Raw genomic sequence first — 16,722 nt, 5'->3', positions numbered from 1 at the left:
CACGTCATTTCTCCAACATCCGGACCAAGTTTTCCAGGTCGAGGAGGGCTTTCACGTGAGGTGAGGAAAGGAGGAAGTACTTGCTCACCCTTTTTTTTTAATTTGTTACAAACCAGTGTCACCTACCCACTAACCCCAGTTTCCAAGTCATTAGGTACAAGTTGGGTTCCACGCACGTCAGGGTGCACTTATCTCTTCCATGCACGAAAAGTTTTGAGATTCGTGTCGTAAGGTGACGGTTCCCAATATCCCGCAGCAATCTCAAAGTCCGGACCGACCCAACGGGCACCCGGACAACCCCCCAAATCCGCGAGCGGTCGTCGCGAGTCCAAAAGAAATTAGAGATCTCTGGCCGCCAGCGTAGAGTTCATGCCATACCCCCAAAATTCCCAACTTCTTTCCCAGTGAAGTTCCCATTTTTGGCCTCAAATCAGACCAAAACCTCGCAAATATCGCGTAGAAAACTCGCTCATCATTTAATGATCGGATAACTGATTGCTGTCTCTCCAACCCCTCTCCTCTTTCCTCAAAAATCCGAGGAAAATCCGCCCAAAAAAGGGCCATTTTTTGTGTTAAAAATCGGATTTTTGCGATCTGGGCGGTGTCCACTTTTGCTGCGATTGCTTCGAGTCGGGGAGAGCTTATACGGGGTAGATTGGATTGGAAGGATGTTGAGGAGTTGCCTGCAGTCGGCGCTGAAGCTGGTGAATTCGGTGATTGGGATGGCGGGGATGGGAATGATTCTTTACTCCCTCTGGATGATGCGGGTTTGGTCCAAGCAAATTGATGGCTCCGGTGCCAGTTCCGCTCCTCCATGGTTTGTGTGACCTCGCCTCCCTTCCTTTGTTTCTTATTTGCCGAAAAATTTCATCTTTTAATTCCTTCAAGCAATCCGAGTTTTTTTTTTTTCCCTTTATGATTGTAAGGGGCTATTTTGGCGTTAATTTTTCTGGGTATTTATCATTTTTTAGTTGATTATACTTCATGGGATGCTTGTTTGGGCTGGATATGGTATGTAGAGTTGGATGGGGGAGATGAATCCTTTTTGCTTTGGAGTAATTATTGTTTCGTTTATTTTCCTATTTAATTACTTGGAAGTCTGGGTAGTTTATCCTTGCTGTGATCTTTGATTTCCTCCGGTTGGAGTTGTAATTTATCCTTGGTTTAACCTAATTAGAAGAGAGGAAGTGCTGTTTTTTAGTAACCTTATTGACGTTTTCTTGACTAGACTTGGTTTAATAATGATGCTACTTTTGTGATATTAGTAGTCGAGTTCAACCGTTTTATATCATTGTATTTCAGTGATGTTCTAAAACTTGAGATCATATCATATCTCCTTTCGCATGACAACTGTTCATGAAAGCACGATGGCATTCTGTTGATTAGTTTTGATTTGCTTTTAATGGATATTCAGTAGCATATATAGCTTCTTTTCGAATTTTAATATTTGTAAATCATCAGATTCTTATTAGGTGTTTTGATAACACTAGTACTGCATTTCTGAATACATCGGTTTCCTTTGCTGTATGTGAGGATGATGTCTGGATGTTATCTCTTGTTTGAAGTGCAGACATGTTCATCCTGGTTCATCAAATTTTATGCCTGAAAAGGTGGTGTTTCTCAGAGTTTTTCTTTTCAAACAATAAATAAAAACAATATTCTTATAAAACTCTACATCCTTCAGATCACTAACATGAAAATTTTAGAGAATGATTTGTTTATGATTAGAAAATATATTAGTCCTTTTATATTTGATGATGAGATAAATTCTGTTCCGATGCAATTGTTTTTATTAGTTAATTTTGACTTGCAGGTTCATTTACACATTTCTTGGCCTAGGAATCTTCTTATGCTTGATAACTTGCTCGGGTCATATTGCTGCTGAAACTGCCAGTGGCCATTGCCTTTCATGTGTATCCTTTGCAAGAGTTTAATTTAGTCTTTTTTGTTCTTTCTTTCCTGTTATTATGGTAGGTTCTTTTTGTCTTCTTGAAATCGGTTCATTGCTGGCATCATTGTCATTTCATCCTCCACTTCATTTGAGCTGTTAATTCAATACATTTGAAATTCTTAAATTAGACCTCCTGATAGTTGTCCCTCACTGCTCCTGCATTTACAGCTGGTCTTGGATTTCTCACAGGGCTACTACCACTAGTGTTAAGGTCAACATCCTTATCCTAAACATCACACCAATAATCCATACAAAGGCTCAATATGGAATTCGGTAATTTAATCCATGCACATGCCTGATTGGAGCATACCAGCTCCATATGCAAGGATACTCCTCAATTCCCCAGTCTCCAATTGCTAAGGTAATTGAAAAAAAATTTAGTGGAAAGAGTCTGAATTTATTAAAATTTCATACAGTTAATCCATGCCAATTGATGGGAAGGCGCAAACTACACAAGAAGGGTGACTAATCAAAGATGTTCTGTGGCTTTTACTTTTGACTATTAAAGTCAATAACATAGGTATAACTCTTATCTACTTCGGCTGCATGCACACTTTTTCCTGTTAATATATTCCCATCTTCCGGAGTTTTAGGAAGGCCCTTGCGACTGCTTTATAGCCTTTTCCCACTTTTTATCTGAAAAATCTCATTCTGGATTTCCTCTTCCATCATGAAGATGTTTGAACAAGTAACATTGTTAACATATTTGGAGACCTTTCAACTTTGTCTCTAATTTTCTTTCCACTTTGAAACCTATTCCCATGTGCTATGCATTTATGTAGCATAATATTGGTCCTTCTCAGATATAGTAGAGGCTTTTGATATTTTTATTACACTGTTGCTGGCACCAAAAATTTTCGTGGTCTTTCCCCATTTATGAAGCAGTAGTTTATTTTTCATCCTGTCCTTACCAGATGAGATCTCCTTTAATTGTCCCCACATTTATACCTAGTTCTATTGCTTGCTTTTTAATGGAAGTCCTATTGAATTATTTCCATTCTCTACATACGTAAAAGGCATACTGAATTATGATAACTGTAACTGGGAAGGATTGAAAAGGTGGAATCAGAATGAGTAATTGATAGGAAAAATAGTTCCCATCCCACAGCACAGCTGGTTTCCGTGTAGAAACAGAGAAGGAAATCTCTTAATGCACTTAATTTGAGGTCAGGTAAGCTTTCAATAAAGCACTTCATCAATGTTGTTAGGAAACAGAATTTCATCATGTCCACATCTACCCCTATGAACATACCCTATACAATTTCCTGTCCCCTGGATACAGGTGACAGCTACTAGTATAACGTGCGCTGCTCTCACATAACATGTGCATAATGCCTAGCATATGGAACATGAGCATAATTCCAAGCCAAGCAGAAATACGATCCTCTTATCTCCCCAATTTCTTGAACCTAGAAATAGCATTATTTCAGTTTACTTGGAACCATATGTTGTGAAAATTTCATTGTAATTGTTGTTTTCATTTCCTCAAGTACGATTTTATATTAACAGAAGAGCTGTTTTTTGATTACCTTATATGGGTCTATAGTACATGGTGTTTGTGTTTTTGCTTGTTATGCTGGAGGTGGCAATTACTGCGGATATATTTCTTAACAGAAACTGGGAAGAGGTATGAATCTCCTTGACTGTTTTACTTTTAGCATTCTTTCCCCTTTAAGTATGTCCTATGCTCTTTTTTTTTTTGTTCTTGTTTCGATCTGCTTTGATCCTGCATCAGGACTTCCCAGAGGATCCAACAGGGAAATTTGGTGAGCTTAAGGATTTTGTGAGATCAAATTTTGAGATGTGCAAATGGATAGGATTGTTGGTTGTAGCTGCTCAGGCAAGTATTTCATTTAGATAGATGCATCTCCACATGACAAGCCTAATTATATTACAGCATATAAATGCCACTGTATGAAGACTTGCATAGCTGAAGCATCAGTAGCTCGTTGCTACTTCTCTTTTTCTGAAGATGATAGTAATTATTATCCTGCTTTGTCTACCTATTCTTTTTTTTTTAAAAAAAAAAATCCTGAAATGAAAATGGAATGCCATCTATAAGACGTAATGACTGGCCATTCCAAATCATCACCACCTACTTATGTGAAGTTCGTAGCTTTTAATATCTTTTCGTACAAAGTTGGTCTAAACTGGAAGTGCTTGCATTAATTTTGCTAACATGAAAGTATTTTGGCTTCAATTTCTAGGCATTGTCCATATTCCTGGCCATAGTGCTTAGGGCTCTTGGGCCAGATCATGGAAGTTACTACGATAGCGATGATGATACTGTACCTGCAAGGTTACCTCTACTGAGAAACCAGGCTCACCGCACTCCATACACTGCCGAACCTAATTTATCAACGAAGAATGATTCTTGGAATGTTAGAATCCACGAGAGGGTAAATTTGCTTGAAATATGTAGTTGCCTGCCCAATTAATTTCTTGAACTTATCTGCATCTCTTATTTGATTTTCCCCCCTTCATTTGTCATGCAGTTTAACAGGTGAAAGATCTAACCAGAGTGCCTCCTTTTCGGAAACTATAATTTTATTATATTTACTGGTAACCTTCATTCATATTCAGAGAGGGTCTGGTGCTGTTGTATTGTACGTGTATAACATGTAGGTGAAAAATAATAATGTAAATGGCATTAGAATTGCCGCAGTATGTACAAATGTTTATTCCCAACATATATTCTTACACAGTACTAGTTGTATGAATCTTTATTACAGTTATACACCAAGATCAGGGCATCATGCCTTGTTTTACAATTGGTACAGCAATTTGCAGAAGCTATCAATTGTTGTAGCAGGAGTTAAAACATTTTTGGTAATGCTGTGGAGGCATGACAACAGCCTTTGCAGCAAGCTTGCAGACAGGCTTTCATAAACCATGCCCTTTGATTTCCACAATGCATGCATCCCTTTTTGTGGCTTGCAGCAATCATGTGCAGGGGCCGGTGGAAATGCTCAGCAACCAGTTCATGGCGCCGATTTCGTGGAACTTTATATTAAATGATATTTTTGTGTTGATCTTGTTTTCAAAGTAATCTGTCTTTGTGAATCCTACTGACATCTTGGCTGTTCACATTTGTGTTACATACACTTATTTCGCTAACCAGCACCTGTTGAATAATACTTGACCAGGTACAAAATATGGTAATAATACACTGATTTCCACATCTAACCAGCTTAGATGTGGATTGTTGTAACCCTTATATCATTATTTGGGGTACAAAATATGTGCTGCACATGTTTCAAATGATAGAAAATAAAAACGGATGAAATAAAGGAATATCATTACACTTCTTCAAATGAAGCCTGGAAGAGGCCTGCTCAAAAATTTGCATTCATGTCAAAGAAATTCATCAGTAGATTCCTTGCTGATCGCAGGCTTAAAAGAATCTCCACCATCCTAATTCATATCATATCATACAAAATGATACAGCAACTTTCAACAAGAATCAATGCAGCATTCTAATCATCTTTCTCGACCACCCCATGGTTCTTGAATGGCTTCCTTTTCATCCGACTGAAGGGTCCTATGCTTCGATCCATTAGACATGTAAATCACCTGGCTCCATGATCTGAGACTTGAGTTTCTTGTGATACTCCAGTGCTATTTCCTTCAACTTGGAAAGCCTGCTCCCTGGTATCCTCAGGAAATCATGGTGCTCATTGTGGTATCCCACACTCCATGTCATCAGATTTAAGGGTCCATAATATGAATAGGTCTCTTGGTCTGGACTGAAAACATGGTGCTCAGAGATGGCGTGCCCTGCAATTGGATGCATGCTGCCACCCACGAATGTCGAGAGTATAGGGTAAGTAAGAGACCTCCAACCCCAGATATACACCAGGGGAGGCATCCATGCGCTAAGCTGGATTGCCAGATTGATAAATTCCCACAAACAAAGGCGCTTGGACTAGAGAAAGAGTGGCGTCAGAGCATAGAAGTAGAGCTGGAAGATGACCCATATGGAATTGGTGAGAGTGTTGGTGAAAGCATGGGCCTCTACATCACTGGGGATGTCCATGTCAATGCCATCAACACCTTGGAAGCGATGCTGATGGAGAGGTTGGCAAAGATTCCTAGCCAGAGATTATAGGCTGAAGTTGAGAAGGCAAGGCTGTGGCTGAGCTCATGGATGACTAGAAAGAGGTTATCGTCGAGGAAGGAGCCAGAGAAGTATGCACCTGTTAAAATCTTCAGTAATCTGTGCCACAAACAGATGATAAGAAAGGTGAACTAAAACTGGGCAACAAGACAAACTTGAGCATGAAATAATATTTCAGCTTTCACAGAGTGCAATGAAGAATGCAATTAATCCTTTTTTTTCAAATTCATCCAAAAACTGAGGGTTGGCAATGGGACGTTTATGATCACAAGACAGCACCGATTTTTATTTCCTTGTAAAAAAAATCCAGGTGCAAGATAAATGATATATACAAATGTAAAAAAATGGGACTGCTACCCTACCTGATAATCCGCTATCAGATCATAAGGGAATGATAGATTGAATCTCCTAATGGAGTAAATTTACTAAAGTCAAACAATCAGATGTCATGAGAAATAGCATGGTAACTGATTGATTACACAATTGACACTATCGGACAGCATCGTAAGATGCAATCAATGAACTGCTCACAATCTGAAAATTATTAAACTCAGATGCACATAGATGACATAGAAATGGAAATGTGCTCCCAAGCATCACATATCACATAAATATATTACCCATTTTGTAGATATCAGCTTTTCTGGATTGGGCATTGCAGTATATGAAATATATGAGACAGAGCTACAAAGATAGTGATCGAAATGAACCATGGGATTCCAAAAGCCCCTAAAACAAGATCTCCTGCAGATATGTATAAAGGAAAGTTGTGGATGAAACTGTAACTGAATCAAACAAACCGTGATTTGCAAAAACATATCCAACAGGGGTGTGACAAGACAGACCCTTTGCAGGTATTTAACCATTGGACCTAATATTAGTTTAAGCAATGGTAACCTGAACACTGCCAAAATCAAAGAGGTGAAAGACTTAAAAGTCAAATTACTTGGCAAAAATTTCTAAAAGAATTAAAAATCGAACCTAAGAGAAACAAAATGGAAGAAAAGAGAAATCTAAACATTAGGTCTTGCATGCACACAAATGGATGAAAAATCAATGCACTACAACCAGCTAAGTTCAAATCCTCAATGAAATCAAATGGAAAAATATTCCTTCCTAACTGACTACTATTTTTTTTTCCAAAAGAATTTTCCTAGAATGAAAGCCCAACATAAAACAGAAATATAATTAACAATCCTTAATTATCCAGGATCGATCTTTTTCACCACTGTTCTTGTCAAAGACAGAACTATCTTCGAAATAACCTGTCGTAAATCCCTTCTCACCACCTCCATTGCCTTCAACCTAAACTATGATCACCTCCTGACTAAAGCTATCTTAAACTTTTGATCCTTCAGTAATATTCCCTGTTAGACAGATGCCTAAACTCACACCATCATCCTAACTCTCACCTCAATCCTTTTTTAACCTTTACCATACATACCTGTGTCCATGTCTACAACTCAACATTCTGAATTTCTGATCCATATTGGTGGAAGCATAGGGCAAAAAAAAACCCCCTTCATTTCACATCACAATAAGCACCTGCTAAACTTAATATGTAACTCCATCCAAAACCGACACTCTAGCACGTAATCACATCAAAGAAGACGATCCTACCCATCTTCAAGAAACGATACAATAGAATCCGACCAATGTAACGAGAACCAACGATCAGATCAATCAAAATTCCACAAAAAAATGTTCACCAAGATCAAATCTTTCTCACGATATAAGGCCTAACCAAAGAAAACCAAGAAGCAATCCATCCAATACGAACCAGCACACCAAAACCTTATGCAAGAAAAGAGATCTTGGCGACTAAAACAGCAATGGGAGGGGAAAGAGAGAGAGAGAGAGGCAATAGGAGGCTTTTATACCTTGAGGAAAGCCCAGGCATCGGGGCCGAAGAGCCCTCCGATCTGGGGCTACTCCGCGAGGATTTGCTTCCTACGGGAAGCGCGCGGCTCGTCGGTGGACGACCAGAAGAAGTCCGTCGCCATTACACCTTTCTCCCCGTCGCCTCTCTTCTCCCCTCCTCCACCCATCTCTCCTCCTCCTCCTCTCTCTCTCTCTCTCTCTCTCCGAGACCAAATCGCCGTGCGAAAGAACAAGAGAGAGACTACGACGACAGGAAGAAGAGGGGTTGGATTTCGCGGGAAAATAAGAGAGTGGAGATTAAAGAACGATATCCGTGGTCACTCTGATTGGGTAGATTGAAGAACGATATCAATGCCCGTTGGCACGTTGGCACATATATTTATAGATTATTTTATTATGGATCTTTATTTATACACGGTACTGAATTTAGAAGAACTCAAGAAAAAATCTAATAATAATATAGCATTCACGAAATAAAACAATGCCAGCCTTTTGCGACAACACATGCGAAGCCATGAACGCGAGTCTCATGCAAATTAGGACAGCCATGCCAACCGTTGACTTTACGAGCGCTCTCGCAAGTCGAGATCAAATATAATTTAACAGGTGGTGTCAACATAATAATCCATAAACGTTTGTCTTATTTAAAAATATTAAAGTGCATGAGCTTGAAAAATCCGGACTTTGGAGTTAAGAAAACAATAACATTTAGAGTTTCCCATTGAATCCGACCAAAGGCAAAGAATATTCCTCAGGACCTGTCATTTTAGCCAAGTCTTGAGTGCATCTCAATAGTCCATCTCTCAGACAGATACATACATAAGGGTGGCAAAACACTGACTGCTAGAGTTACAAACATATTGCTGAGAGCTTTCACATTCGCCCTTTCACTGAGAGCTTGCACCATGTCAAAGCAATGGCTGATAGGTAAGTTTTCTCAAATGGAATGTTACATTGACGGTTGTGTGACTTTCTTGTGTGATATTTCTGCATTACACTCTAATCCACAAGATATAACCATTCAATTGAAAAACCGTACCCCCTCACCACTCCCTTTCATGCATGCAACACAACTCCCTGATAGCCAGCCATTGGTAGTATGGCTTCAATACTTTGTTGTTCAACCACCGTTCTCAACGGTCATCCCCAGTAAGCAGATAGTATAAAGATAAAATTCCAATTCAGGGCACCTATAATACATGAATCCATGACTCAATTTTATATGCTAATCTATCTGTTTAGCATGATAAGGTTGGGTCATAAACAGAGGAAACTTACAAACTGTACAGATATTTACATCAGCCTGAACACAATTTACAGATCCTTCTTCCCTCAAAAGCTGCTTAAAAAGTAGCAGCAGCTTTGAAGCAGGAATTAACGTTATCCTGTGGATAAATCAATCAGCTAACAAGCACTAGCTGAAAGAATTGCAGGGTTTATAACAGCGAGTCGTAAGATTGCCAGATATGTCACTTCACATGGGAATCATAGGCATCGAAAACAGAATCTGGGATAACCAGAGGCAACTTATCTACGTACATGAATAGGCGCCTCAGATTCTCTCTTGACACTGTTGCCATGTCAACAATATCTTTGCTATCAGTAAATACCCATAAATCACCTGAGTTTACTCTCTTGAGACTATCACGGCAGAAGGGGCATGACTGCGATCTTGAACGCCTGCAGTCACCATTCATTAGATTCTAATCTAGTACAACATTATAGGTGGGAAGAACTCTAGTGAAGAGCGCGCATAATTTCACGAAGCCATATGGTCTATTTTTAGCATTCCTCTTTCTTCCAGTTGAAGGGCAAAAAATAAGCAAATAGAATTTTTGAAGAAAATAATATTGCATGAAAGAAAAAGGCAAACTTGTAGGTTAACAAAGCTAATAGAATCACTTGATCCTTGGTTTAAAAAGTTGGGGATCAGAAAGCAATTGCATGACCAATAAAATCATATACGAATGGGGCCCTGCTTGGCAACAATGTTTACCAAGGTCACAACTACCACTATTACACACAATTGTTCGAACCCTTCTATCTGATAATGCTGTTCCTCAGGGAGTTGAAAGCTTTTCTTTTTCTTTCCTCCCCCTTTTTCAGTGATAGAAACAATTAGCATGCCCGACAGGTTTATATGTTAATTATTGATTTCATCTGCTACTTGTGTCATGCTATTCTATCTAATGGTATAAAATTTTGTAGCTTCAAGTGTTTAATAAGATAAAAAACAATCTGATTTTGATTATATAACTATTCACATTAATATTGGAGACATGGGACTGCAGGAGGTAGGAGGCAGATGCATTCTAGTATCAATCATGACTAAACCTGTTCATCGGGCAGGCCAGGCTGCGCACAGCCCAAAATATAACTAAAATTAGTAAGGCTTGGCCTTCAGGCATATTTCCCGGGCTCAAGCCTGGTACTTACTCAGGCTTCAGACTTCGAGCTGGGCCTCAGGTTTTCTTAGTATTTCTTATTTAAAAAAACATGGAATGTGGAAGGAAAGAGGAGAGAAGGGAGAGCAAGGAGGAGGAGGTGAAGGGGAAGTGAAGAGGAGGAGGAGGACAAAGGAGAAGGAGGAGGACGAGGAGGAAGAAAGACGGAGGATGGAGGAGGAGGAGGGAGGACCTGGCTCAGGTAGGGCTGACCAAAATCCAAGTTCAGCCTGTTTAACAGGAGGACTCATATTTCAAGCTTGGCCTGGCCCTGCCGGGCTTAGAATATAGGCCGAGGCCCGTCCAAAACACTTTGGACTTGAGCAAGATGGGCAGGCTGTCCGGCCCGTGAAGGTCTAGTCGTGACTTCCATGGTTCTATGATTTTCTCCTACAGAGGAAGAAAGGAAAGGAGAAATTCCATATAGGAGGGACCAAATTGCTTAGGAGAAGACCCTGAAGGAGATGTTGATGCTTATCAGCAGTGTGTGCATGTGTAACTAAAGGTATCTGCTACTTTTCTGCCTTCTTTACTTGACCCATACAAACAATGGGAGTACAGAAGAGCAGAGGACCACAAATTTGCTACATAGAAGGATGAGAGATGAGCATTCAAGTAACATTTGGTCTTCCATTTGTTATCATGTGACTTACAGGCAAACCCTGTAAACAGGAGGAGCTAGACCAGAAGTCACTTACAAGCGCTGACAGTAAATAAATCATAGTGATCCAGCCTGACTCTATCTAATACATAAGTTAGGGACTATGAGGCAATAACACCATGAATCAATTATAGAGAGATTGATTACATAGTGCATGTGTACATGTGTGTTTGAGTTTGTTTCCATTCACATACAGTCAGATACTCCTATAAGTGCAATGTATGTGTAGAGTAGTGTTTGCAAATATCTGATTGTAAGTCGATTGGAATGCCTTACCCTTCATTGAGGTAACTGCATTTTGATATATATTATACCCCAAAAAACTGAAATTATGCAATGTACTGAAATTTAAGGGAGGGAGGAGCAAGATGGGAAGGACTATACCATTCACGGTAGCATTTCATGCACATAGCATGGCTGCAGTTGGGCAACACAACCTTGCTGTTTGTCTCCATGCATATCCCACATTCTTCCTCTCTTTCAATATCTATCTCTGAGAATTGCCTCCTTTCATCTTCATCTCTTCTCCTGTACCTCTCCATACAGATAGCCTTTTGTTTTTTAACTTCCATCTCAGTGATGCCTTTGTGCAGTTGCATCAAAGAGGGAAAAATCACAGCTGCCCATGAACAACGACATAAGAATCAAGAGCAAAACAAAATCTTGATTTGCAGAGAGAACTTCATTTACTGCAAGCCAATCGATTTACCATAGAATTCCCTGATACTTGCTTTCCTTTCATGGGTTGACATGGTTGTTGTTCCATCTACATAAACCTACAAAGTGAGAAGTTCCTTAAGGAAGAATGGAATCATTATCATGAAAGAAGCATGCAAGATGCCTACAACTACATGATACAGCATTCAAAATTGAAAATCACAAAATCTCAACCTTATATATTAGAATTCTCAGCAAACCAAGAGCCCCTGCAAGGCTACAATCTGTCCACTGCACTAGGAAAAGAAATAAGTGTGCAGCTGGACTATATGACACTCGCATTTGGATACAGGCACCGTCATATTCCCTTTGGAATTCTGAAGCCCTGCATCTTGCAATGAAGCATCAGAAATTGCAATAGAACAGAAGCCAGAAGCAAAACTAGCATGATTTTTACTTTGTCACCCTTTTCATGGTCCAACACCAACTGATGAAAAGTCAACTTATTTAAATTAACATAAGAGAGACAGCAGCCAAGCGTATAGGATCTGTATGTTGAAAGCCCACACGCACATAAGCAAATTCTTATGTGCAGCAGAATTATTCCATTTGCAGCAGCAGTTGAAAAGTGAAAAATGCTAAAAGTTTTTTTTAAAAAAAAACTGGGGGAAGGGAATCTTGGGATTATGTTAAAAAAAAACCATCATGGGGCATGTAAAACCATGAATTCAGGAATGATTCTACTAGCTAAACAGTAAGTTTCCTTGAAGTTTAACTTACATAATAATGATATATAGTTATATACCATATTCATCAATGTTCTTCTCCATTGTGCTTTTTTATGACCTACACCAAAGCGCCCTTTCTGTTTGCCACATTTTAATGCACTAATTTGAAAACAAGAGCTAAACTTAACAGTTTTACAAGCATTAAGAGCAATGTAACAAAAGAAATCAGAATATTTAGGTAATTAAATAGCATTCATTTGTCTTGCTTTAAGGAACTCTATATTATTTTTTTGGGTAAAAATAGTTACTAGTTTTGGAGGATTCTCAATGGAATAAAGCATCTCAAAGACTGGGTTTTTTCTGCTAGTGATATAAAACTGTTCCAGAACTCCAAGTGAGATGACAAGTATTTCCTCAGCAATTAGAAACTAAGTTCTTTGGTTGCACGTGCATCTGTAGTCCCTACATTGCAGCATATATTGATGGAAAAAGCACATTTATGAGAACATTTTGTTCTCTTGTGTTTTCAATCTACATGAATAAGATCCTTTTTGTTCTATCTTCCTCTTCAATCATTTCTATGTTCCCAACATTTTTGTACAACATGAGCAATGATAGAAATCCAATATGTTCATTCTCTTGCTTTTATATTGCACAATCTTTTTTTTTTCTTCTAAGATCTGTGTGCCTTATGTGTGATAATGCACGTTGAATGGTCATCATATATATAAAGTTTTTTCTCTAATCCGATCCCACGAGCACTTGCACAATCCAAAGGTCGATGCTAGAGCAATTACTGACAAAAATTTGAGTTGCCAATATCATCATCACTAAGCCATTTAAAATGTCTCCAGGAACCAACCAGGACATATGCCCACACCAACTACGTTGTTTCTAGAAAACAAGTTACTGCTTTATAGATCAAAATTTCTAAGTGAAATGAAAGAACAGAGTTACAACATTTTACAGGAGGAATCCGAATAACTTAATATTTTTTTCTTATGGTCAAACACCAGTCTGGGACACGCTTAAAATCCAATCATCATAATTATGGCCCAAAGTAAATATTCTCAGACCAATAACCATGGACTAGAAAATCCTTTAAAATAGTCCAAACAATTTCAAATGACCAGCAAAATTTAACACAGGACACAACAAATGAAAGCACAGAGAGAATAAAAATTACTACTTTTGAGCCGGGTTAGCTGAAAAGATTTCGAGAGTTCTTCAAACTATTAGAGAAACGTAATTAGTATCACTCCCAGAAAAATTATAAGACGGAGAAAGCGGCATCCATCACAATTCCAACAAAAAAGACAAAATTTGAGTGACGAACAGCTGTTTCAACCCCAAATTCATCAAAAATGTAGAAATGATCGCAAAAGAGCCGCCAAAATCGAGCAGAACCCCGACTTTCCGAATTGTAATAGAAGAACAAGGGGAAACGATCCGTTATGGAGCGTGGAAACCGGAGATCGGGCTGGAGAACTCCACTTACAGTGTATTGGCGTGCTGGATGTCAGCTTCGAGGACTTTGAGGGAGTCTTTGAAGGATTTCCGCATGGAAACGACGCACATCTCCGGCACAAAGCATCCAGCAGTGGAGGAAACCCTAATTTCTCCCCACTCGCTCGCTCTCGATATCTCCTTTCTCTTCCACCCTAAACCCTAACCTTTCGATCTTCCAAACTCCACACCTTTCCCTCTTTCCGTGCTCGTTGCTTTGGAGGAGAGGAGAGAAGTGGGGCACGACTGACGAAGGAAGGTTTCTTCGAAGCCACGTGGACGGAAGGCATCGTGCATAGGGACAAGATACTGCAAACGAAGTACAGTCTTCTTTTTTTTGTTTTTTACTTATTTTTTTATTTTTTGGTATACCTCGTAATAATCTTGCGTGAGCACAACGAACTCAATCCATAAAAAAATGACTACACAGTGGCAGAGAAAAACCACAATCTTTTACATACTACTACTAGACTCGGGTAATACCTGAAACGTATAGTTTCAAACCGCTGGCCTTCCTGGTAGCCTAGGATGCATCTCAACCGTATATATCAATATTGCAATTTACAAGTCTAGCACTACACTTATTGGGCCATGAATTGTTGTACTAATTATATAAGATTTTTTGTATAAATATTGTTGTGGTTCAAATTTGACCCGAGGGTGACCACGCCGGAGGAGTTCGGGGAGCTATCGGTCGAGATGGAGAAAGGACATCACCTCCCGTACGCTGGCGTACCTACACAAAGCTTCGTTGGTGATTCCGGTGAGGGTCCTCCGATGCTTAAGTTAGCTTGAAGTTTTTGTTGGCCAAAGGTCCACAGGCGTTACTTGATGTATTTATAGTCCCTGCAGAAGTGTCTAGATTGCGGAGGTATGACCCTGTTGCCCAGATAGACAACCCAAGAGGGGGGGTGAATTGGGTTTTAAAATAATTTGGCTATTAAAACTTTTGTGGATAACTAATTAATGCTTTTGCGAGATGATTAATTAGTTTCTATGTGCGGTGAATGAAATGCGAGAGATAGAGAGAGACAAACAATCACAAACATAATGTTTTATAGTGGTTCGGAGCTAACCCTTGCTCCTACGTCCACTCCCCAAGTCTCACTTGGGAATTCACTATAATCCCTTGGATTACAGCCGGTTGTTTTCCAAGCTCACAACCAAACTTGTTGTTTTACGAGCTCACAACGAACTCGGTCGGTTTTCCCATGCTCACCGACTAGAACCAACCCGATTGTTTTTCCGGGATCACAATCGAACCCTTACACGTTGGTTTTACACTCGGCTCACCAACCAACCTCAATACCCTTGATTCAATCCCCCGATTGAACCAAGCAAAGACAAGATGGAAGTAAAAAGGAGTAACAGAAAAACAGAGCTTCTCAAAAGCAGATAAATAACAATATAAACAAAAGAGAAGTTAGAAGCCCTCAAACACGTTTGAGTTGGAGTAGAGTAGGGCTTCTTGAACTTCGGGTCTCCTCTTGAATGTCTGGTCGACTTGAATGCAGGAGGAGATCTCTTTCAATGTTGGGAAGAAGTAGGTGGATGCAGTTAATGTTGCTCTTCCCTCTTTTCCGTTGAAAACCAGGTTGCAGAGATTGAAAGCTTGATTACTTTGAGTGGAATGGTTGTTCTCTACCTTGCTACAGTCTTCTGTGGCTATTTAAGCCATCCCCCACGGAAACTAGCCGTTAGAGACCTTTTTCTGCCCGTTCTGCACACTCTGCACAGCCTGACAATATGTCCGTTGGTGGGTTGGAGTCGACTCGCGCGTTCAGGAGTCGACTCGGCTGTAGCGGGAGTCGACTCATGCTTTTCTGGAGTCGACTCGGCAACTGTTCCGGATTTGAATTAAAGTCGCCTCTTCGACTGGGAGTCGACTCGACTTGACCCGGAGTCGACTCGCCAACTTCTGGAGCTGACTTGGCATTTTCGGAGTCGGCTCATCCCATGGAGTCCGTGGATCTATTTTTGAACTTGGTCCACTCGAGTCGACTCGACAATCCTGGGAGTCGACTCGGCGCTCAGAGCCCGAACTCTCGATCTACTGTCTTTTGGCTCGTCCAGTCTTGGAGTCGACTCGAACTGTTCCGGAGTCGACTCGGCTCTCAGTTTCCGAAACTTAGTCTTCTGTGTTTTTAGTGAAGCGCTGCCTTGGAGTCGACTCGAGCTGTCTGGGAGTCGACTCGAACCTTAGAGACAGCAAATTGGTCTTCTGTCTTCTTTGGGGTCGCGGTGTCTCGGAGTCGACTCGTGCAATGCGGGAGTCGACTCGAATCTCAGAGTCCGAAAAACGCTCTCTGACTTTTGCCTTGTGTACTGCTGAGAGTCGACTCTCACTATCTTTGGAGTCGACCTGCCAACCATCGGAGTCGACTCGCGTTCCACAGGAGTCGACTCGAATCTCAGGGTCGAAAACCGCTCTCTGACTTTTCTGCCTGTAACTCCTTGGAGTCGACTCATACTTCTCCGGAGTCGACTCGGTAAACATCGGAGTCGACTCGCGCACTTCAGGAGTCGACTCGCTGACAGATTTTGAGTTGATGCTTTCTGTTTGTCTGTCTGTTCTCAGTTGGAGTCGACTCGTAATGGTCAGGAGTCGACTCGAGCCCGTGCCAGTGATCCTGATACGCTTGGAGTCGACTCGTAATACTCTGGAGTCGACTCGAGTCTCAGACTTTGGTTCAAACTGACTTCTTAACTTATCCAAAATATTATGAACCAAGTCTTGAGACACTTAGACAAGATTTTCACTGAAACACTCAATTGAA

The 16,722-nt window shown here is 40.2% G+C and overlaps 2 protein-coding genes and 1 pseudogene across 2 annotated transcripts; 1 reads left to right on the top strand and 2 right to left on the bottom strand.

Moving 5' to 3' along the window:
- Window positions 1–321: 321 nt before the first annotated feature.
- Window positions 322–4,722, top strand: LOC103716194 (tetraspanin-19-like). Its single transcript, XM_008804106.4, has 6 exons — window positions 322–817; window positions 1,814–1,913; window positions 3,498–3,578; window positions 3,687–3,791; window positions 4,159–4,350; window positions 4,447–4,722. Exons 1-6 carry the CDS (start codon window positions 669–671, stop codon window positions 4,456–4,458), a joined length of 639 nt encoding a protein of 212 aa, XP_008802328.1. The 5' UTR covers window positions 322–668; the 3' UTR covers window positions 4,459–4,722.
- Window positions 4,723–5,235: 513 nt separating this feature from the next.
- On the bottom strand, window positions 5,236–8,957 carry LOC103716213 (annotated as a pseudogene).
- A 142-nt stretch (window positions 8,958–9,099) lies between these two features.
- On the bottom strand, window positions 9,100–14,197 carry LOC103716193 (E3 ubiquitin-protein ligase AIRP2-like). The gene is made up of 5 exons (XM_039115153.1): window positions 13,938–14,197; window positions 11,946–12,096; window positions 11,764–11,830; window positions 11,439–11,673; window positions 9,100–9,629 (listed from the first exon to the last, which is right to left on the bottom strand). The coding sequence occupies exons 1-5, from the start codon at window positions 14,015–14,017 to the stop codon at window positions 9,419–9,421; spliced, it is 744 nt and encodes a 247-aa protein (XP_038971081.1). The 5' UTR covers window positions 14,018–14,197; the 3' UTR covers window positions 9,100–9,418.
- Between the last annotated feature and the right edge of the window lie 2,525 nt (window positions 14,198–16,722).

The sequence above is a fragment of the Phoenix dactylifera genome, chromosome 17 (assembly GCF_009389715.1).
Source record: "Phoenix dactylifera cultivar Barhee BC4 chromosome 17, palm_55x_up_171113_PBpolish2nd_filt_p, whole genome shotgun sequence".
Taxonomy (NCBI): domain Eukaryota; kingdom Viridiplantae; phylum Streptophyta; class Magnoliopsida; order Arecales; family Arecaceae; genus Phoenix; species Phoenix dactylifera.
Note: the sequence above shows the minus strand (reverse complement) of the source record. Positions and strands in the feature narration are given on the sequence as shown.